General features: G+C 46.3%; 1 protein-coding gene across 14 annotated transcripts in view; it reads right to left on the reverse strand.

Annotated features, from left to right (window-relative positions):
* The window catches only part of WDR27 (WD repeat domain 27), a 240,763-nt gene that overhangs the window by 96,928 nt on the left and 120,173 nt on the right, over positions 1-23,662 (reverse strand). For 6 of the 14 annotated variants that reach the window (XM_017958484.3, XM_017958479.3, XM_017958480.3 and 3 more), the window contains one exon: positions 3,283-3,832. The exons of 2 other annotated variants lie outside the window; for them this stretch is intronic. In XM_017958484.3, the coding sequence (XP_017813973.2) occupies positions 3,395-3,832 (438 nt within the window). In that variant the 3' untranslated portion in view covers positions 3,283-3,394. Of the gene's footprint in view, positions 1-2,246; positions 3,833-22,542; positions 22,970-23,662 lie in introns of those variants that run through there. 6 more of the 14 variants (XM_017958489.3, XM_017958491.3, XM_017958488.3 and 3 more) reach the window with 4 other exon arrangements.

Below are 23,662 nucleotides of genomic sequence, written 5' to 3' on the forward strand. Positions count from 1 at the left end.
CTGAGGCCCTCAGTCCTACAGCCACAAGGAACTAAAATCTGCCAAGACCTTGGTAAGCTTGCCAGCAGATCTGTCCCCAGGGGAGCCTCAGAAGGGACCCAAGGCCCTGCCAACAGCTTGGTCTCAGCCTGTGAGACCCTGGGCAGAGGACCCAGCCCCTCCGCACCCTGACTCTTGACCCACCGGAGCTGTGAGATAAAGAGGGTGTGTTTTCAAGCCATGGCGGTTTTGCTAATACTGTTATGTAGCAATGGATTATAGATCTAAATGGAATAAAAAACCACAAATGTCCTAGAAGGAAACACAGAAGAATATCTTCTCAGCCTCTGGGTTAGAAAAGGTTTCTTAGGCCACAGAAAGCATTAACCAAATCTAATTTTAATTAAAAACTAGATTTCATAAAAATGTAAAACTTCTGTTCATTAAAGGATGCCATGATGATACCAATAAGCAACCCACAGATGAGGGGAAACACTGCAATGCCTGCCTAGAGTTAAGAATACATTTTTTTAAAAGTTCTACAACTCAATAATTTAGAAAAGAACCCAATTAAAAATGGGCATATAAGTATATGGTAAAGTGCTCAACATCATTCATTACAAAAGAAATGCAAAAAAAAATTAAAACCACAATTAAAATACCACTCTGCATCCACCTCAAGGCTAAAATTAAAGACTAAAGAAACCGCATGTAACTGAGATTATGGCACTGAGATTCTCACACCTTGCTGGGGAGTGTCAAGTGGTACAATCCCATGCAAAACTGAGGGGCAGTTACGTTGCGGTTAAGCACACACCACCCTCAGCAACTGCACTCCAGTGTCTCGCAAGAGAAACGAGAACATGTGTGCACACAAACAGCTGCACAATAATTTTTATGGCAGCTTTATTTGTAATCACCAAAAACTGGACACATCAAAAGATCCTCAACTGAGGGCTGGGTAAACTGTGTTTCTCCCACACAGGGGAAAACGCCTCAGTGATATAAAGGAAGAACCAGAATGTGTGCAACATTGCCGAGGAATTTCAAAATCATTACACAGAGGCCAAGCAGAGAAGAAAACTTGCCAAATGGCATTCATGTGACAATCCGGAACAGACAAAGCCAGTCTGTGAAGGACACAAGAGCAGTTTCCATGTTGGAGTGTGGAAATGAGGACTGACTGGGGGACGTGGGGAAGACCCTGAGGTGCACCTGTGCCATGGGACTGGGGCCTCTGGCTGTTCATTTGTTCACTGTAACGCCAGAAAAAGAAAGGAGCCCTACATGATTTAGAACATGTGCTTATTCAGTGCCTCTGCAGATAAACTGCTAATACTTTTATTTCTTTATCTTCAATCTTTCCTTTTCAATTCTTATTCCAAAATTCTTTTATTTTGATTAAAAACATCAAAGTATAAGCTGGGCATGGTGGCCTACACCTGTGGTCCCAGACACTCAGGAGGCTGGGGTGGGAAGATTGCAGGAGCCCAAGAGTTCAGCCTGGGCAACAGAGGGAGATGCTGTCTCTAACATTTTTTTCATTAAAAATAAAAATATCGGCGCCTGTCGTCCCAGCTACTCGGGAGGCTGAGGCAGGAGAATGGCGTGAACCCGGGAGGCGGAGCTTGCAGTGAGCCGAGATCGCGCCACTGCACTCCAGCCTGGGTGACAGAGCGAGACTCTGTCTCAAAAAAATAAATAAATAAATAAATAAATAAATAAAAATAAAAATATCAAAGTATTTTTTAAAAACTTGCATTCCCCTCCACATACTCAGTAAGTTATCAGGACAGAAGATTATCCCTAAAGTAAGAGACTGTCTTCATTACCCTTTTCTATATTGTATACTGTTTTAGACTTGAAAAAGCATATTGACTGAATATAAAAATGGGAGAATTTTTTTATAGCAGCCTGTGTGTCTATAAAGCCCTCTTAACTTTATAGTGTTTCTATGATGGGAAAGAACTATGAGAGTATAAATCAGGCCACTATATTTCCCAACACTATCCAAAAATTTCTGGGTGCAAACAAAAAGGTGTGTGCTGCATTTCATCAGAAATTGGTCTAAGTTCAAAACTCCCTTTGACATTTCTGTTTCCCACAAACAGCGATGGCTTCTGCACATAAAAACTCCTCACTGAAGTGATCTTGTGTCCAAGTATGCTAATTAGTGATTTTGATCATATTTGAATTCAGCCTCTTCTGATTGCTATTCTACAGATCAGTTGATATTCTGGCCTCAGGAAGTGAACAGCGCATGCTCTAGATATTACATTTGATATTTAATAATTAGTAATATGTAATAATTCGTGCTTAGAATATCATTGGCCAGGCTGGAAACAGAGCCAGGTGCACCGCTGGATTGCTGAGTTCGAGAATAAGCACCGGGTTCCCATCCCGGTGGAGTCCTTACTGCCGGATGTAAGTCTTGCTGGTCAAATGAGTGGCGACCCAGAGCACAGGCAGCCGAGGGTTGGGCAGTCAACAGGACGACGGCTCATCTGCACATAGTCAGTGCGCACCTCCAGGCGACAGGACGCAGAGACCCTGCAACAGAGTCCTGAGATGGAAAAGCCAAACCTGCAGGCTCTTCCAGGGACCCCTGAAATAGAAAGTCTGGGATAAGGGCCCAGAAATCTTCATCTTTTCAGAAACACTCCAGTAGATTTTTATGCAGTTCCATTCTGGATGCTGTGATTTTCCAATTCAATTATTTGTCACTCCACTAACTTAAATGCAGTACTCATCCAGAGTCCGTGAGCCATAAATCCACAGCATAGCAGGCTGCTCATTTTGACTACTGTTGGTGAGAGGTACGTTACTCACAGTTGAATCCTGGAATAAACCAGCTATTACTGACTCAAGTTCAGAATCTTTTTGTTTTACACGGTAGATCATAATACATTGCACTTGGAAGTTACAGGCCTGACAGGCTCAGATGGTTTACAGTAAAAATAATACCCTACCAGTTCCGTACTTCAGTTTCCTTCCCTTTCTGCTGAAGAAATTCCGTCGGCAACCACAAATCTTGAAGCCAATCCCTTATTTTCTCATTGTCTTAATTTATCATCTGGACAGCTCATCCCTGCACGGCAGTGAAAGACCAAGACTATGTGAAGTACATTTTTTTGGCTCTTATACAAATCATTTGAATCTAAAGAAGGCAGTGTGGCAATGGCAAGCTGCCTACTTCTGTAGTCTGTACGGCGGCCTTTACATTCACGGTTCGGCTGTTGACTTTGCTAGAATCTGCAGAACATTTTCCAAAAGGAAGGTAGCGTACATTCCTTAGGCATGAAATTAACTTTTATGATGTGGGCATTGATGAGAGAGTCAGGAAATATCTGGAAATGACACACTCTTCAGAACTATAAATTGTACGTGAAAACACACATTTGAAACCACTCAGGGACTAAAAAAGAAAAAAAACAAGCATTAATGCCACATTAATAGAAATATAATATATATTACCTCTCATAGAAATAAGAAACTTTTTTGAAATGTTGATTTGGAACTGAGTTCTAGTCAATAAATTTGAGAAGGAAACCTTTCTCCAGTTCCCAAGTGTCCATAGTAAGAAAGATACGGCTTCTACTCTTGAATCGGCCCCGAAAGGCTCCACAGAGCTCACCCCGCTTTTCTTCAAGATGCTTCCCAGTGCTCGCTGGTGGTAGCAGAACCCACTTCTCTCTTCTGCCCTTATACAGCTTTGTGGTGTGTAGGTGGACACCGTGCTGACGAAGACGGAATCTGAAGTCAGATCAATGAGGTGCGAAGGCCTTGCAGGTCCACTTACCCACTGCGTGCTTTTGTTCGGCATTTTAACGTCTTTGTGCCTCAGTTTCCTTATCTGCGATAGGAAGGTAATGAGGTATCCACTTGTTGAGGCGGTGATGATTACAGTTACATAAAGCACTTAAGGATAGTGACTGTGACACAGTAAGCACCTAATCAGTGCAAGTAAATGTTGAAATTGACCTCTGATATGGTCTGGCTGTGTCCCCACCCAAACCTCCACTTGAATTGTATCTCCCAGAATTCCCACATGTTGTGGGAGGGACCCAGGGGGAGGTAATTGAATCACGGGGGCCTGTCTTTCCCGTGCTGTTCTCGTGATAGTGACTAAGTCTCACAAGATCTGACGGTTTTATCAGGGGTTTCTGCTTTTGCTTCTCTCTCATTCTCTCTTCCCTGCCACCATGTAAAAAGTGCCTTTTACCTTCCGCCGTGATTGGGGGGCCTCCCCAGCCATGTGCAACTGCAAGTCAGATTAAACCTACTTTTCTTCCCAGTCTCAGGTATATCTTTATCAGCAGCATAAAATGGACTAACACAATCTCAAACCATTTTGTCTTTGGCTACAAATACGAAGTAAGGTGTGTGCACACGGCCCAGACAAGAAACTCCAAGTGGGAGAAAGCCCAGTGTGCAGGGAGGCTGCCCACGCCTGACAGGACAGCACCAAGGTGTCGGGCAGAGCCAGGTCCAAGGGCCAGGTCCCTGTAGCTCTGAATTCGAAGATGGGCTTGATGCTGGCCCTGTTGTTGATGGGACACTAACTTTGGTCACTTTACCCCATCATCCTCAACTACATATCCAGTACACACAATAATTATCAGATTGCTTTATTATTACTGTTTTTATATATTACATATTTATAAAACAGACTACTGTAAAAATGTAAACTATACATTTTATACTACCCCAGGCAGATACACACACACCCCTCACAGAGTTTCACACCATATCAGTCTGCTCTGTGGAGGGGAGACCTACTCAAGGGCCAGAAAGATCATATAATCCAACACCTAATTTTAGAGATAAGAAAATCAAAGTTCAAAAAGTTTGCTGAGGAACTACATGGGCAAATATATAGCATTTTTTTCTTATTATTTAAATATCTCTAAGAGATAACTGTTTAAACAAAATTGATAATGACCTAGTGTGGAATTTACAACAAATGTTGTCTTAGTCCATTCAGGCTGCTGTCACAAAAATGCCATAAACTGGGTGGCTTATAAATAACAGACATTTATCTCTCACCGTCCTGGAGGCTGGAGGTCCAGGATGAAGGTGCTGGCAGTGTCTGGTGAGGGCCTCCTCCTCATAGACAGTGCCTTCTCACTGCCCCTCACATGGTGGAAAGCGCCAATAAGTGCCCTGAGGTCTCTTTTATGGGGGCATTAATTCCTGTCATGAGGCTCTTCCCCCATGACCTCATCACCTCCTGATGGTCCCACCTCTGAACACCATCATCTTAGGAGAGAGGCTTTCAACATATGAATTTGGGGGGCAGAAAACAAACAATTAGATCATAACACCGTAAAAGTAAAATGCATGACAGTAATAGCACCCAGCCTGGAGAGGAGAAATGGAAGTTTGCTATTGTAAGATGAAGCGGCATCCTATCACTCAATGGTAGAATACCACAGTTAAGGATTTATACTTTAAATTAAAGAAACCTCAGATTAACTAAACAAAGAGTTACACCTAAGAAGCCAAAAAAAAAAAAAAAAGATGATAAATGGAAATACAGAAAATATCTAATGGAGTCAAAAGAAAGCAGAAAAATAAAAAGAAAAGAAAGATCAGAAGGAGCAAATAGAAAATGAATAAGCAAGACAGAGTTTTAAACATAATCACATTAATAATCACATTAAATATGAATGGTCTAAACCTACACATTAAAATGCAGAAATAGTCAAATTGGATAAAAGATCAAGATGCAACTAAATACAGCCTATAAGAAATGCACTTCAAACAAGGAGACTCAGATAGGTTTAAAAAAATAATTTTAAAAGATATACCATCCTAACACTAACAAAAGAAAGCTAGAGTGGCTACATTAATTTCGGACAAAGTATATTTCAAAGCAAAAAATATTCCCAGGAATAAAGACCACTATGTCATTACAATAAAGGTGTCTACTCATTAAGAGGACGTAATAATCATAACCTAATAAAGCAGCTTCAAAATAAAAGAAAAAACTGATAGAATTACAAGGAAAAGAGAAAACCTAGAGGTATGATCAGAGATTTCAATGCCGCCCTCAATCCTGGAAAGGACAAACACACACCACATAAAGATGCGGAAGACTCGAGGACACTCCCAAACAACACGACACGTTTCTCAGACCCTGCGCCGCCAACAGCACAGTCTGCATTCTTTTCAGGTGGACACAGAACACAAAGCAAAAGCAATCCATTCAAGCCATGCAAAGCATTTCCTCTGTCCATGCAGTATTAAACTGGAAATCAATAAAAGATTTCAAGAAAGACCTCAAATATTTGAAAACCAAACAGCACACTAACTTTCAACAACCCATGAATCAATGACAAAAATCAAAAGAGAATTTCAAAAGTATTTTGAACTAAATGGGTACGTAAACATTTTCGCAATTTGGGGGAATCCCCTAAGGCAGCAAATGGGGGAGCATGGGGCACCCACAGCTGTGTCAAGGGCTTCTAAGAACAGAAGGGGGCCTCAGCAGGCACAGATGTGACTCCAACTCTGCAGGACGACAGGCTCCAGCCACTCCGTCTCTGTGCCAGGCTGCACGAGTGCCTGGGCACAGGACAGGTGAGATTGCAAGGGACACGGGGAGGGCGTGTGGGCATCACAGTGAGACCAGCGCGACCTGGATGGAAGGTTAGACTCAGGGGCATTTGAGACATAGAAACTGGTAAAAAAAAAAAAAATTGTACAATCTGCAGAAGTGAAATAAGGAACAGAGAGGGGTGGGGAGGCTGAGGAGCTGGAGGATGAGCTTGCAGGAGGGCTCCACGGCTCCCGTTCAGGCTCTGGGAGTTGCAGGTGACAAGTCAGGGAGAGGAGGCCACAGCCGGGGAAGGAAACGCTTGGGCTGGCTCAGAGTCCGGAGGGTGAGTGCGGCAGCACTGCGGAGGAATGCCCAGAGCAAATGGGTCTAAAGGAGACATGCTGGGGCTTTTGGAAAATAATCAGAGATCACAGTTTAAGATGAAGAAAAGTAGGATAAATTCAGAGGCAGCATCAAGTGAGGAGACAATAAAGCTGACAGCGGACCCCAGAGAAACCTGCACATGGAAACGTTTCCTGCTGGGTCCGCCCTGGACGCCTCCCTGCGCCGTGGCCCCCGAGGCTGCCCCACCAGCCGCAGTCGAGCCCAGGCTCCTCCACCTCTTTCCTGCGACTCCACTGTAGCCAGGGTCAGGGACAGAAGAAATGGACTTGGTGAAAAAGACAAAACAAAGCCAAAAACGTAACAGCTGAACCACGCGTGAGTCCCGACGGGGTCTCCACAAAGCCGGACCCTGAACGCTGAAGCATTCAGCTCACACCAGTCAGACCCAACTTGGCTTCACCTCCAAACATGTGCCTGAACTAACATCCGTGTGTCTCTAACAAACCAAAGGTTATTTTCCGTTTAAAATGCAAGCATACCTTAAAAGAAAAGCTGTATCCGAGGGCAGAGGGGATGTCTGTGAAGAAGGCGGCACGGAACTGTGCTCACGAGAGACAAGAAGGCGGCACTGGCCACAGGGACGCGGCCACAGCATCTCTTTTGCTTCAACATCATTAAGACATCAGTTTAATCAAAACAGATTTTCTTTCTTATTTTACAATGTAAAAATCTAGCCCGTGAGAATAAGAAAGTTTACTTTCCAAATTCAGAGTCTGCCTTCATTGTGTGATTTCTGAGCCCACACCTGAAGGGGGACACGGGTGGGTGGAGGTTTAAAAGGAAGAGTCTGCATTTCTTGAGCGGCTCAGAGGCGTTACAAACGTCACATCCATGACATGATCCGGCCTTCACAAGACAGTGGTTGTATTATTCAGGGATCCCTAAAGGGACAGGACTCACAGGACAGAGGAGTATATGGAGGGGAGTTTATTAGGAGAATCGACTCACACCATCACAAGGTGAAGTCCCACAATAGGCTGTCTCCAAGCTGAGGAGCAAGGAAGCCAAACCAAGTCCCAAAACCTCAAAAGTAGGGAAGCCCAGATGCAGCCTTCAGGCTGTGGCCGAAGGCCCGAGAGCCCCTGGCAAACCACCAGTGTCAGTCCGAGGTCCAAGAGTCCAAAAGCTGAAGAACTTGGAGTCTGATGTTCGAGGGGAGGAAGCGTCCAGCACAGGAGAAAGATGGAGGCCAGGAGACTCAGCAAGTCCAGTCCTTCCACCTTCCTCTGCCTGCTTTTATGCTAGCTAAGCCAGCAGCTGATTGGATGGTGGCCACCCACACTGAGGGGGGGTCTGCCTTTGCCAGCCCACCGACTCAAATGGGAATCTCCTTTGGTAACACCCTCACGGACACAGCCAGGACAATACTTTGCGTCCTTCAATCCCGTCAAGTTGGTGCTCAGTATTCACCATCACAGTGGCCCAGGACAGCGGCAGGCAACACGAGGCTGTGAGAGGCTGCACTGCTGCTTTGTGGCTCCTGGATCCGTGTCCCTCCCTCGCCACCTCCTGACCTCTCCGTGGCTGACCACCCTCCACATTTGGGGAGAGTGTGCTGGGCTGCGAGTCAGGTGCGAGGCTCCCTGGAGGACAGCGTCAGCTGGAGGCGGCTCTACCACTCAGCACCTGGACAGAGCCCGCTGCTTACACTGGCTCCCACGAGAGACTCTCGGGCTCACCCATCTGCCCTGGGAGTGGCCCTGACCTCTCTTGTAGCACTGGAACACTCCATGGCTCCCGTCTCCCAGCCCAGTTTTCTGGCCCTGCCACCCATTCCATCGGCTAGCCCTTGATGTGCCTCAGGTAACCAAATGTGTGAGTGAGTAAAGTAACGAACACCCGTGTCCTCATGCCAACACTGTAACGAACGCCCGCGTCCTCATGCCAACACCCATGTGGACCCCACACGCAACCACAGGTGCAGAATGGGTCGGGGAGGTAAGTGACCATGCCAGGGACCAGCACACGGGAGCCAGGGAGACCCCCACCAGGTACACTGCCAGCGAGCACTCCCTTCCACCTGCACGCCTGCCGAAAGCCGTGCCGAGCCAAGCCCAGCCGAGCCTCAGAAGCCTCCCGGCCTGGAAGTGCGGTCCCGCCACCTTGCGTACGCGGCAGGAAATGTGCTCTGACCAGCGTGGGAAAGAAACTGCGAATCAAGAGATACCCAATACTCCCTTCCCGGTGAACAAACTGATAACGTGGCTGTGTGTGCTTCCGCCGAGACTTAAGGCCAGTTTCTAAATGCAAAGCCTAACTTTTTGGGGGTAAAATTTTATACCAAGATTAAACTTTAGTCACTCACCAGAAGACTACATTTTAATATGCAGTTCTATATAATATTCTAAATTAGAAACATCTAAGGAAACTAAGACTCTATTTCAGATAAGGCAGAAGACTGCCCCACATCTGTGATCCATTTAATATTTCAAAGCGACCCTGAAGTCTCATCTCCTAAAAACCCCTCCACCAGGTACTGGAAATCTGTATCCCCGCCTTGCCTTACGCAGTGGAGAAACTGAGGGTTCCCTTCACAATGTGTGTTCGTAATCACACAGATGCTGGAAGGGTTCGAGCATGTGCACCAAGCCACTTTACTTCCTTTACTTAATCTGTTCCTAAAGAATGAATGTTAAAGAACAAGTTTTGTAAACCATTCTGTTTTTAGAGATAGGGTCTCGCTCTGTTGCCCAGGCTGGAGTGCAGTGTCCAATCCTGGCTCACTGCAGCCTCGACCTCCCAGGCTCCCGAGTAGCTGGGATTACAGGCATGAGCCACCACACCCAGCTGATTTTTCATTTTTGTAGAAATGAGGTCTCACGATGTTGCCCAGACTGCTCTCCTGGGCTCAAACGATCCTCCTGCCTCGGCTTCCCAAAGTGTTGGGATTAAAAGCATGAGCTACTGCACCTAATTAACTGATAATTATGAGCTCAGTTTTTACTTTTAGGATCCATGTGTCTTCAACAGCTCAGTTTTGTCTGTTGTTATTCATTAGAAGAAACCAGATCAATTATGTAAGAAATAAAACATTTTGTAATGTAAACAATAGCACCACTAGACAAAGCTCTGATTCTGATTTCTAAAATTTCTCAAGTCAATTCTGAGAGTGACACCAGGGAAGAAAGCTTGTGGCTAGACAGCAGCCCTCCTCATCTGGACAGTGGTGAGGGCAAGGTGGTCTGACAGCCCTGGCTCCTGGAAGGGAGTCCCCACCCCACAGAGGGGCTGGCCCTCCAGCACCTGCCACAGACCCTGAGAGCGGCCACTGTCCCGGGGGCCTCGAAGAGACTCTCAAACCATGTCACGTGATGAGAAACGACGTAAATATTTTGATGATGACCATTAATTGGTTTTCATTGTTCCGTCATTTATTAAGATGGGCATGTACTGAGTATCTTTGTATTGTTTAAATCAAATAGCCAAGGAACCTGAATTCCGGGGCCTGTTGGAATTGAGGCAACGTTAGAGACTACTGGAGCACTCACTCTCACCCTGGGTGTTGCGAGACGGCCACGCATACATCATGTAGAAATGCTTTCTGAAAAGGATAGTCAGATTCCAGTGTGGGGGATTCAGACAGTATCAGAACTGAATTTGGTAACCAAATCAGCCATAGTCTGCGCTTGACTAAGATCAATGGCACAGCTGTGCATTTGAGACAGTGGATAACAGGTGTGGACACTGAAACTGGGAACTGAACTCCAAAAACAAAATTAATATTTACTCTACACTTGGCTTTATTTTTAAAAAATGCGTAATAGGCCAGGGCAGAGGGGAGGCATCCCACAGAGACACACCGCAAGTGCTGGGCAATGCCCGGGAGCCGCAGGCACCAACCAAGCCAACAAAAATGTCTGCAGGGCTCAGAGTCTGATGGGCAGCAGCTCGAGCCAGGTGGGGCTGTCTGAGGGACCTCTGGAAATGAGTCAGGCATTCTGGACCGTGACAGTGACACCTGGGGTGACTGGTGCTGTTGGGGAGGACCAGGGATGCCACACATCTGGCATCATGTAGGTCAGTCACACACACTTGGGTTTTGTCCGTGAGAAACACCATTTGAATGGGGCCCTTCCCTACAGGTGTGAGGAGTTCAGGTTGGGGGAGCTACTGAGAAGGGCACCCTCATAGATGGTGCGCGTGGCACAACAGTGCATGTGCCTGTGGTGGAACCATAAAGTACACTGACTAGTTTAGGAGTATCGCTTTGTGGCCAGCGCGAGATTCCCAGTAAGACGTCCTCAAGCTCTAAGTAGCTTGGCTTCTTATAGAGACTCCCTGGCTAAATGGAGCCAGGCCAGGAACTCCTGGGGGCCTCCCTGACACTCCCCAACAGCAGAAGATGAGAACTTCACACAGAGCACCAGGCGCAGACGCTCTAGCGCGAGCCTAGGAGGTGCTTCCAGTAACCGCAAGCAAGACCGAGGCGGCGTGCTGAGAAACACGGTGTGGCCCACACCTGTGCCACGCTCTGAAACAGTAAAACTGCACTGGCCAGGAAGAAACGTTGGAAGCTCTTCCAGTCCCCTCGCCCCACAACTGATTCCCGTCTTAGAAGAAGCAAAACCCAGGGCTGCGAGTCCTGCTTTTTAGGATGCCCCCAGGACCTGCACCTCTCTTTCCACACCAACTTGGAGGCTGCAACTCTGAGAATAAAGTAGGAATCCCACAGAAGAGGAGTCAGAGCATTGGTCCACTGTGTTCCTGGAGAGGCCGGCCTTTGCACCCCAGCCACTCTGCAGACCAGACATAAAGCTGGGAGGAAGGGCCGCCAGCTCCAGTGCTGAGAACATAATGCAGAAAGCAGCATCTGTGCTCCGGGATGAGTAAACAGAGACCCGAGGGAGCTGCCGAAACCGCACTGCAAACAGGAGACGGAGCATCAGCTCCACCAGGAAGAGTTTCTCCTCAAGAGGGCTTGGGGAGACCAGTGGTTCTCAAACAGGTCCATGGAAGCCCAAGTCTGACGGCAACCACTCAGGAACCAGAGGCTGCAGGAGAAAGAGGCGGGAGGTGAGTCCCAGGCTCTGCCACCACCCAGTCAGAAAGCCCCCATGATTGTGCAAGGTTCCATCTGGACAAAGAGTTTAAAAGTAAAAAAATATTGAAAGCCACTTCTGAAGGAAACAAAACATTTCTTATAACATACTTGCTCCACATCTTGTACATGTCTTCCATGAAAAATAAGCAACAATCTGTAGGAGACGACAGGAAAACAACAGCTGAAATGAGACAGCCATGCTCAGGGAGTAAGGACACAGGCTCACACTTCAAGTCACTAAGCTCGGTACTTCAAGTCACTAAGCTCAGTACTTCAAGTCACTAAGCTCAGTACTTAAGTCACTGAGCTCAGTACTTCAAGTCACTGAGCTCAGTACTCAAGTCACTAAGCTCAGTAGAGACTTGCAGATGTGGGAAATAAAGTGGATGATGTAGAAGACCTAATTGAAAACAAATTCTCAAAATGCTGAAGAAGAGAACAGAAACCCTAAAATGCTCACTTTCTCTTTTCAAAGAAAATAAAATTAAGCTAATTGGTTGACAAACAGGGAAGACCCAACTTTCCAATACTACATATTCCTGAAGGACAGATGGAAATGGATGGATTGTTTTCCAGTATTTATGCTTAGCTGTTTTATTTCAAGATTTCAAATCTTAGAAGAAAACACAACTGAGAGGAAATGGGTTGTTCTTTCATTTCATGCCCCTCATCCCTGTGAAACTTTTCTGTGGGATGCGGTACCGTGTCTGAGTATCAATCATAGGGCTGTGGCACAATATGGTTTTAGAAGGAAGCCGCCTGCCCGTGGTTTGCTGTCCCTGCTCGCTCCCAAGAGGAAGAGACGCCGCCCACCCAAAGGCTTCGGAGCCCCTTTCATTAACAGAGAACACAGCGAACAATTCCCCAAAGACAGCAGGAATGCACAGAGGTTGGAGTGGCAGGCAAACGGCCAACACACACCACTGGGGCCGTGATGCTGCTGCAGCCTGAATTTCTGATGCACCAAGGTGGTTTTGTACACAGGAAAATTATTTGTGGTTTGTTTTTATGCTTATAAAATTATAATTCAATTCGTTAAACACTTAACATTTTAAAACCCTAGTCTTTAAGCTTTTAACAATCACGTGCAAAGTAGCCTTTGATTCATGTTCAGTTAACTCACAATGAACAGATTAAATCCCTTAGGCAATGAGTTAAAGTTACAACTTTGTTAAAGTATTTTAAAATTGTTCAGTTTCATTTTAAATTTACTATATTAGATTTTCTTGAATACTTAAGTGACAAAAATAAAACGTAAGATGGTCCTGAGTTCTTAATCGATTATTAAATATCTAACAAAACAAACGTATAAATATGGTGAATCTGAAGTTCTCTTAAAAATGTAAATACTCATAAACTTTGTAAAATTTTCCTTTTTTTCTCAACTAAAAAGTCACAAGTCCACGGTCAACATAGATGTCAAATTAGAATCAGATCTTTTAAAATATCAACATCCCTAAAGCACTGCAAATGACTTAAATATTAATTATTCCAGGTTATTCCGCAAGTCTATTAATGCTATGGCTTTGGTGTATTTTGCCATCTCTAGATTTAATTCAAGCCACTAAAGAAACCTTTTCCAATCTGAAGTGACTTGGGGTTACCATTCTAGGGGAACTAGAACGTTCAACGACCAAAGATTTTGCCCTCTCACAAAACCCAGAGCCATCTACACTCAGAATGAGTCTTCCTGCCCAACTGACATGCAAGCAGAACCGTTTTTGTAACTGCTGTCACAGTGGAAGTCTCCAAACCCCACCCTTGGATAGCGGGGCTGGAGCTCTCAGGCTCAGGTGGTGCCTTTTCCTGATTCTCTGGCCCTGCTGGAGGCAGCTATTTCTGTCTCCTGTTGGTTGGGCTTTGCTGTACTTAGCCCTCTTGAGGGCAGGAGTATCTTCCATGCTGCTGGGAAGAACCCTGATGCCATCCCATCCGGCACCACGGAATGCCATTTCCTCCTCATCTACCTTCATGGTCTGCGGGGTCATGGCGTACCCACGTGAACTCAGCAGATCTCCGTGGTTGATGCTGGTCCCACCACCCCACTCACGGCCACAAGGAAACCACAGGTGCCCTTCGTGGAGCATGGGGCTGGGGGGTAGTTTAGTCAACGAGAAAGACCTGGGTAGCTAACAACTTAACTTCGAACAAGGACAAACACAAGGACTAAAACAGAAATGAAAAACAAATTGCAACACAGATGAAGACACTAGACCAGGTGGGACCCACGGGGAAGACCGGAGAGACACAGAACCTTCTCCGACCACTGTGAAGTGTGAAGTGCCGTCTTCAGGAGGACGCGAGACCCGCAGTGTGTACGTGATGCTTCACGCCCAGGAATACCTGCAGTAAATCATGCAATTCTCTTTACGGATGTAGGTTTACTCATTCTCAGCAGTCCTTTCCGTTATCTTTAAAAAGCTCAATTGGCCAGGGGCCGTGGCTCTCGCCTGTATTCCTAGCACTGTGGGGGGCCGAGGCGGGCGGATCACCTGAGGTCAGGAGTTGGAGACCATCCTGGCCAACATAGTGTAACTCTGTCTCTACTAAAAATACAAAAATTAGCCAGGCGAGGTGGCGGGCACCTGTAATCCAACTACTCGGGAGGCTGAGGCAGGAGAATTGCTTAAACCCGGGAGGCGGAGGTTACAGTGAGCTGCGATTGTGCCATTGCACTCCAGCCTGGGTGACAGGAGCGAAATTCCGTTTCAAAAAAAAAAGATAAAAGCTCCATTTAGGAAATCTCTCCTCATAAGACAGGATGCAGGCCAAGAGCCTCCTGTGGCGGCCAGGAAGGAGGGGATAGCAGGAGGCTGCACCTCAGCCTCACCCTCTCGGCCAGGCCCACTCCCTGCCTGGTATTCTCTATATACAAGTATCACCACAGAGCAGACTGTTTCAATTATGAGTACTTAGAAGGAAATAGTGCAATCTTGCTCCTGAATTTATAAATTAGCTGATAGAGTGATCACAGATATCACAGGTTTTTATCCTATGTAAAAACCAAGGAAAGTAACCTCTCCTCCAGGTGTACACTTATGTCATTTTTCCTTGGCAAAGCTAAACCACAAACCTCAAAGTAGTAAGGCCTAAATAAAACAGATTTAAATTTCAACCCCCATGCCTTAGTCAAAAAAAAAAAAAAGATGACTCAAGGAAGAAAATTGGAGATTTAGTTTCCCAGAAGTTAACCATGCTGTCTTTGCATTTCTATTTGTACAATGACTCATATAGATTACTTCTGATAACCCCACTCTCATCAAAGTCTTAATAATTAAAGCATGCAGCTCAATTCCCAACTTTTCGGTCTCAAACCAGCAATGAGCAGGAAAAGAGCCATGCTATCCTGGCATAAACACTTATGTTCCACATTCAACATCCAGCAACCACTCAAAAACTGCAACAGGCCAGGTGAGGCAGCTCGCACCTGCAATCCCAGCACTTTGGAAGCCGAGGCAGGAGAACTGCTTGAGCCTGGGAGTTCAAGGCCAGCCTAGGCAAACTGGTGAGACTGCATCTCAGTGCAAAAAAAAAAATTAGTCGGGGGTGGTGGTTTGAGCCTTAGGTCTGAGCAGCTCAGGAAGCTGAGGTGGGAGCATCACTGGAGCCAGGGAGTTGGAGGTTGTAGTCAGTCGTGATCATACCACTGGACTCCAGCCTGGGTGACAGAGCAAGACCCTGTCTAAAACAAACAAACAAACAAACAAAAAACTACAACACACACCAAAGAACAGGGGAGGTTTGGAGGGAGACCAACTGTTTCTCAGCGCAATTAACAGAACTAGGTTCAGAAATAACCCAGATATTGGCACTGTCAGTCAGGAATTAAAAATTATTATAATATGTTAAAAGTTCTACTGTAATTTCAGCAGAGGTACAAATCTCTGGAGGAAAAATTTTCTAGGCCTACGATACTCAGAATAAATCAAACTGGAAAAAGAGAACAAAACAAAACACAAAAAGCCACACCCAATCTAGAGGAAACATACTGTAAATACAAAGGTGAAAATTTTAGTTTTAAATTAAAGCTACAGCAATCATTAGGTAAAACATTGAGTCCGAAGTATAAAGAGATGAAGGATATAAACATGCAATTTGAAAATTAAAAGAATTCTGGGCCAGGCACGGTTGCTCACACCTGTAATCCCAGCATTTTGGGAGGCCGAGGCGGGCAGATCACGAGGTCAAGAGATCAAGACCATCCCATCCTGGCCAACATGGTAAAACCCCGTCTCTACTAAAAATACAAAAATTAGCTGGGTGTGGTGGTGGGAACCTGTAGTCCCAGCTACTCGGGAGGCTGAGGCAGAAGAATCACTTGAACCCGGGAGGTGGAGGTTGCAGTGAGCCGAGATTATGCCCCTGCACTCCAGCATGGGTGACACAGTGAGACTCCATCTCAAAAAAAAAAAAAAAAATTAAAAGAATTCCAAAACCTAGTAGCCTGTGGGACAATGTGCAATCTCATGAGTATTCAAACAGAGGTAAATTAAAATTGGGAGGTACTGTTTCTTGATAATTAACAAAGGTAATGCAAGTGTCAACAACTAAAGCTGGTGAGGAAGCAAACAAGATGAAACACTTTGAGAAGCATTTGTCTACAGCAGAACACTTTAAAAGTTTATTTTTCCCAGTAATACTACTTCTTGAGAAAGTAATCTATCTCGAGAAAATAAACCCAGATACAAAAAAAACATTGTATGCCCAAAGACATACATCAAAACACTACTTATAGTACCAAAACATTAAAAACCATGTCAACGTTCACTCTAAATGACATATAACTATCTTACAGATAAATCAGTTTGCAAATGTCCATTTCTGCCTTTCCTGCATGTGTCAATGCGCCACATGCCGGCCCCGGAAACAGCTGTCCCCTCGCGGCCCTGCAGGCCTTCCCTCCACACTCCGGCATTCTTCCCTTCCCAGGAGGTTGTGTTGTGGCCCGAGCCCCCTGGGGTGCACCAGGGCTCTGCACACAGACCTCTGCCTTCGTCTGCGTCTTGTCTTTCACTGAAACTCTCCGAGAACCCCCCAAGTTTCTACCTTGTGTTCTAGGGTAACATTACTGACATGGTCTAGTTGTAACTCAGTATAGCTGGAAAAACCAAAGCAAGTCGTCTTATAATAAATCCCGCACAACTGAGAAATTGAAAAATTGAAAATAAAGCCGAACTACCCAATACAATGTGAAAAGAGTTTTTATATCATCTTATATTAATCCTCTTTTATTTCATTACAGTTGACCCCTGGACAACAAGGATTTGAACTTGCAAGTCCACTTATAGACGGATTATTTTTCAACCAAACTCGGATCAAAAATACAGCCTCCCAGGATGTGAAACCCAGGCATCTGGAGGGCAGACTTTTTGACTATGTGGGTTCTGTAGGACTTGAGTGTGCGAGGATTTGGGAGCACACAGGGGACCTGGAACCAATCCCCCACATAGACCGAGGGATGACTGTAAGTATTTTACCACTGACAAAAGATAAAATTGATTATTGTGATAGTAATATAAAATCAATTTGATAATATAAGGTAAGGTGATATTTGTGACTTGGTTATCCATTCCAATAAATTGTATCTCTTTGTATCTGCGTGTGAAGCAGCTTTCTCCATACCTAACCTGCACACTTCCTGTTCTCCCTGAACTCCCTGTGTGAACGGCAGGGTCCCTCTGCAGCCCACACTTTCAAACTCAGGAACCCATCAGTTCATACCACAACTTTCTTTCATCTTCTGCATCTCTGCTTTGAAATACTTCTGCCTTGCTAGTTTTTTGCTGGAAATAAGTCTCGCTTGGCTACCATCTCAGCCAGGATAATTTAACTACGAAGCTTCTTGAATTTGTGTTCCCATCCTAAGCAGTTCAACAGCTACACTGATATCTTATGACAAATATACCACTGTCCTCAGATGTCCAATAAACCAAAGCTGACAATACATCCCTAAGTCACATCTGACCGGGTGCATGTGGCACGCAGCTGCAGTTCCTGGCAGGACACCCAGGTGTGCTTCAGAGTCTTGGATTCCGAAGCCACTCTGCAGAGCCTGTGGTCCCTTGTGAGCTGTTACGGTTCCTTACTCATTTCGAGAGTCCTCTTAGCCACAGGCATTGTTAGAATAATTTTGTAAGTACGAGTATAACCCTCTTCTTCCAAAAGACTCACAAGTCTTATTTTGACAACTGAGCAATAACAGTGATGAAAAACATTACTTTTTTTCTTTTTAAGCATATCTAGAAATTTACCCTGAGAGGCTCAAAACTTTAGTTTTGGAGAGGGGATAACTGTTTTCGCAATTAAAACATATTAAAACAAAACAAAACAAAAACAAGTCATGAAATCTGTCTCCTGCTTTTCAAAAGTGACGTGAGTTCCCTGAAACAAGATGGGTGAGTGCCACACCCACCCCAGATCACACACTCGAAAGCCGGGTTCCCAGAACGTGCGGCCTCTGTCCCAGCGAGAGGTGGGAAGTTCATCCTACTGTGCCAGATCTTCACGACGTGCATTCATGAGCCTGAAATCATGGAGAGGGTGGGCCAGCTTCCAGCACTCGGCGAGTGCGTGGTGGGGGCCGGCGCGCTGTCCCCAACCCTTTCTCACAGCCCAGTGCTCATCCTCAGTCCTGACACCACAGACGCCACTGCAGAGGGGCCAGGTCAGCCACACATCCAGGAAAGGAGAGCTAGAAGGACAATGGCTTATCTCTGCAAGTGCGTATTCAGATCACGGAAGTCACCCAAAAGCATGAGATGAGAGGGAGGAAGCAGGGAGCATGGGTGGGCATCGTGCAATCCATCGAGGGCCTGAATGGGACAGAAAGGTGGAGGAGAGTGGCTTCACCCTGGTATTTGTCCTTCTACCTGCCTGTTGGAGCTGGGACACTAGTCTTCTCTTGCCCTTGGGCTGGGACTTACACCAGTACCCCCCAACTCTTCCCCCATTATTAGGCCTTTGGACTCAGGCGGGAACACCACCACCAGCTATCCTGGGGCTCCAGCTTGCAGAGAGCAAATCTTGGGACTTCTCAGTCTCCACAATTGCATGAGCCAATTCACATAAAAAATTCCATCCATCCATCCATCCATCCATCCATCCATCCATCCATCCATCCATCTCTCTCCCTCTCTATCCATCCATCCACCCTTCCCTCTCTCTATCCATCCATCCATCCCTCTCCCTATCCATCCATCCATCCATCCATCCATCCATCCATCCATCCATCTCTTTCTCTCCATCCACCATCACCTATTGATTCCGTTTCTCTGGAAACGTGTTTCTGTAACATGTGTTTTATCCTCCTACTGGGAGGTTGGTGTTATCACTCCCCAACACTGACCCTGACCTGTTGAAGGCAGGTGGCCTGTATTTCCTGTCTAGTGGGAGGGGCTGCCCTGTGTGACCTAACATCCTACTCTAATCAATACGCAGCCCGCTCTCTAAGCCAACACATGAACTTTACATGTTAATATGCCGGGGCTGGAACTTAGAGGGGTCTTTTCCTACAATAAAAATTTCAAATCATTATTTTGATGCACCATCTAATAGATTTTCTTAAAACGAAAGCTTGAGTCACATGCTTCATTTTGTGGGCATGATTTTAAACAACATTATGTGTAGGTTGTACCAGGGATTTAATAAAACAGAGAAAGAACATGCTACTTTAAAAAGGAAGGATGAATATTTCCAGGTTCAACAATTTCACAAATGTTAGTGAAGGGATAACATGTATCTTAAAATCAAATAAATGTTTTACTGCAAAATGAAGGCTTCTAAGCCTATCTGCCATGAGTTCCTGAGGAAGCATTGCTGTTTCAGAGACCTATCTGATAACCATGACTGGAAAAACTGCGTACTGCAAAGCTTTTGGAGCAATGGGCCTGCTTTAGATACTTCTATAGACAGAGACAATTAGCACCAGATTAACACCACTCCTAAAATTCAACATTACAAAATGAAACGTGGTAAAGTGTGTTCATGTTTGGAAATATTTATTCTCTGTGTCCACCCACCCTCAGGGGACTCACTCTCCACTCTGCTGGGCTGGGCTGGGCCTCATGTTGGCCAGCCTCCACCTTGCCCCACAGGGGCCAGCAGGTCTGGTGGGACTTCACCCGTCGGCCACGCTCCGAGATGAAGGGGATGCTGGACAGAACTGGATGACCTTCCATGAGTGTTAGGGAAAGCCTTTGGTATTTGGGGAATTCTGTCATGTAACAAAACTCAAAAGATGAAGATTACCATAAAACAAATTATTTTTTCAGGCCAGGCACGGTGGCATACACCTGTAGTCCCCAGCACTTTGGGAGGCTAAGGTGGGAGGATTGCTTGAGGGCAGGAGTTTGAGACCAGCCTGGGCAAAATAGTGAGACCTCCATCTCTACTAAAAATGAAAATTAAAACATGAGCCGGGTGGGGTGGTGCATGCCTGTAGTATCAGCTACTTAGGAGGTTGAGGCGGGAGGATTGCTTGAACCCAGGAGTTCAAGGCAGCAGTGAACTGTGATTGCACTGCAGCCTGGGCAAGAGTGAGACCGTGTCTCACAAAAAAAAAAAAAAAAAAAAAAAAAAAGAGAAAAAGAAAAAGAAAAAAAAGGAAAAGGAAAGAAATTATTTTTCAAGCAAGACTAGAACTCAAGGATCTTTCAAAACGTACCAAGTACTTTACAGGGTACTTTCTAGTAGAGGAAACAAAGAAAGATGGCAGCTTTCCTCAAGGGTGTGTTTATAACTAGCACAGAGAGAATTATGAAAATCACACAGTTAAGTAACTATAAACTTGTGAATCATACAGTTATGTATTTTATGTGAATGTAAAGTGGCTTAATTGGTAATAAGAAGGATCCTCTCAAATATGCTCAAAAAGAAAAAAAGAAAAAAAAGAGCTCCGTGGGCCACAAGAGGGATGCCAGTGGTGACGAGGCGGCGGGACCCCTGCGCCCACAGGTGACTTCCTGCCGGTGGTCGCTGGGAGGACACCAGGGGCGACCTGAGAAAGCGGGAATGGGACGCGGAGGTGGCGGCTGGGGCTGGGAGCGGGGTCCGGGCAGGGCCGAGCCAGGCATGGCGCCCCCCGATGTCCACACCACGGTCCGGCGTCTGCGAACGGGCGGCTAGAGTCGCCCACAGGGAAAGAGGACTCGGCGGGTGTGGCTGCGTCGGCGGCCTCCAGACGGGGGAAGGTTGTGGAGGTCCCAGTGTCATCACAGGGGCCGGACAAGGACCAAGTGTCCGCACGCGGAGGACGGGCGGGGAGACGGTCGGAGCGAGCAACGGGATCTCGGCCCGGAAGACGGAGCCCGCCCCGAGCCAGGACGGCGGCGCCTCCGGAAGCCGGAAAAGGCCGAGCACCGGACTCTCCCGGAGCCGCCCTGCCGGGGGAGCTAAGCCCGTGAGCCCCGCAGCCTCCCGACCACGGAGCTGCAGTCGGGAAACCGGCCTTTTCCTCCGCGGCCCACGGCAGTGACTCGTTACTGCGGCGACGGGAAGCGTCCAAGCGTCGCTCAAAGGCATTTGCCGCAGCAGCTTTTAAACGATTTGCATTTCTGCCTGTTTGCGCTGGGACACTGGCTCCTGCCCTTGGGCTGGGACTTAACATCAGTACCCCCCAACTCTTCCCCCATTCTCAGGCCTTTGGACTCAGACTGGAACAAACCACCGCCTTTCCCGGACTCCAGCTTGCAGACGGCAGCTCGTGGCACTTCCCAGCCTCCACAACTGCGTGAGCCAATTCACATAAAAAATTCCAACCATCTCTGTCTCTCTCTCTCTCCCATCCATCTCTCACCTATTGATTCCCCTTCTCTGGAAACGCGTTTCTCTAACGTGTGTTTTATCCTCCTACTGGGAGGCTCCGCAATGCTGACCCTGGAGCATGCTTAGTGGGGAAACACGGGTCCTGAGATTTCAAGCTGGAAGGTGCTCTCCAACTGTGAAACTGTGACATGGTCCCGGAATAACGGCGCCCACGCGGTGAGAGGTCTGCACAGAGTTTACGTTCTTATCCATAGCGATGATGTGGGCTGCCATTTGGGATATAAAAACAGTGGCACGGGCTTATCTTCCCGAAAGTCCTCTTATGAATGTGAGAGGCCAGGAAGTTGTCTCAGCGCGGAAGGACTTGCAAACACGGCCTAGGTTTTGGATGAATGGCAAGTCTATCTAGATTGGGTTTTGTGTTCCAATTTCAAAAAGAACTTTAAAATAAATATGTAAATACAAATGGCAGAAGCAATGTATTTTATCTTATTACAAATGTGTGCAGCACTTAACAGATTTCCTACACAGAAGCTCACAGTGGGGCGTAAGTGCGTGGGCTTGGAAGCCGTCGGGATGCTGGTGCAAACTCTCAACTGCACATAAATTGATCTGTCTGGATCCCCACACTCTTATCTGAGACACAGCTGCGCTAACATCTGCAAACAAAGCTGCCAGCAAGAACTGGATAACATGAGGAAAGACCCGCACACAGCTCCTCGCTCTTGGGGGACACTCAGCAGCAGCTTTGGTTATTATTTTACACAGCATCATTTGTTCCCAAGCAACCTTGTAAAATACACAGGACAAATGCTATGAATGACCATTCTGTATCTGAGAGACTCAGGGAGAACAAGACGTCTACAGCTTGATGGACACCTGTGTTATGAAGGACTAAGTGTGGGAGCTGCAGTAGACATCATCATGCTCCAGGTTCCTAATGTAAGGTCTCTCACCAGCACCCTAGGTACGCGGCAGCAGCCAGAGTCTGCCACCTGGCTGAGCTGATTTCCATGAGTTTCTCCTCCTGATTGCAAAGACCATCGCAGGCTGGGTGTCAGTGGCACCAGACATGCTTCTGTGACATTTTTCCACCAGGTAACAACAGTCAATAGTGAACTGGCCATTCCCAAAACCTGCTTACTCCTGGTGTCAGATGTCATCCTGCAATGACCAGCTTTGCATTGTATCAAGAAGAACGTGCTTAAGTCATAGATGAAAGGTCTGATCATTTGATGAGGCTGTAATGGGGAGGTAGAATAGAAAGCCTTAAACCTGTTTGTCAAAACAGCCCGCTTCAAAGTAGCAGTAATGACTGTGGAGCTAAAAATGTATTTATCATAAGATACATGTTTTAAGTTAAATTTATAGAGAGTGCGACAGAACTTTACCAAGTACCCATCAGAAATTAGAAATCAGGGGGTCTGAGGCAGGGGTCAGCAGGCCTTGTTTCCAGAGCCTGGGTCATGACCCTTCTGATCAAAACAGGATGTAGCACAGGAACTGGCCCAAACCAGCTAGGGCCAAGATGGTGCTGAAGCCGTCTCTGGTTACTCTCATTACTCATTATGTCCTGATTGTAATTCATCTGCATAGGACACTCCCACTGGCACCATGACAGTTTACAAATGCATGGAAACAACCCAGAAGTGACCTTACATGGTTCCGGAACTCCCACCCGTTTTCCAGAAAGCTCATGAATAGCTTGCCCCTTATTTAACATATAATTAAGAGTGGGTGTAACTATGCTGTCAGCAACCAACGCGTGCTGCTCTGGGCCACTCTGCCTGTGCGGTGGCCCTGCTGTCAGTGCAGCTACCGTTTTGCTGCACACTTTGCTCTGTCACCACCACCTCACCCTCGAATTCTTTCCTGAGGAAAGCCAAGAACCCTGCTGGGCTAAGCCCCAGTTTGGGGATTTCCTGCATCAGGTC

The sequence above is a fragment of the Papio anubis genome, chromosome 6, assembly GCF_008728515.1.
Source record: "Papio anubis isolate 15944 chromosome 6, Panubis1.0, whole genome shotgun sequence".
NCBI classification, from domain to species: Eukaryota; Metazoa; Chordata; class Mammalia; order Primates; family Cercopithecidae; genus Papio; species Papio anubis.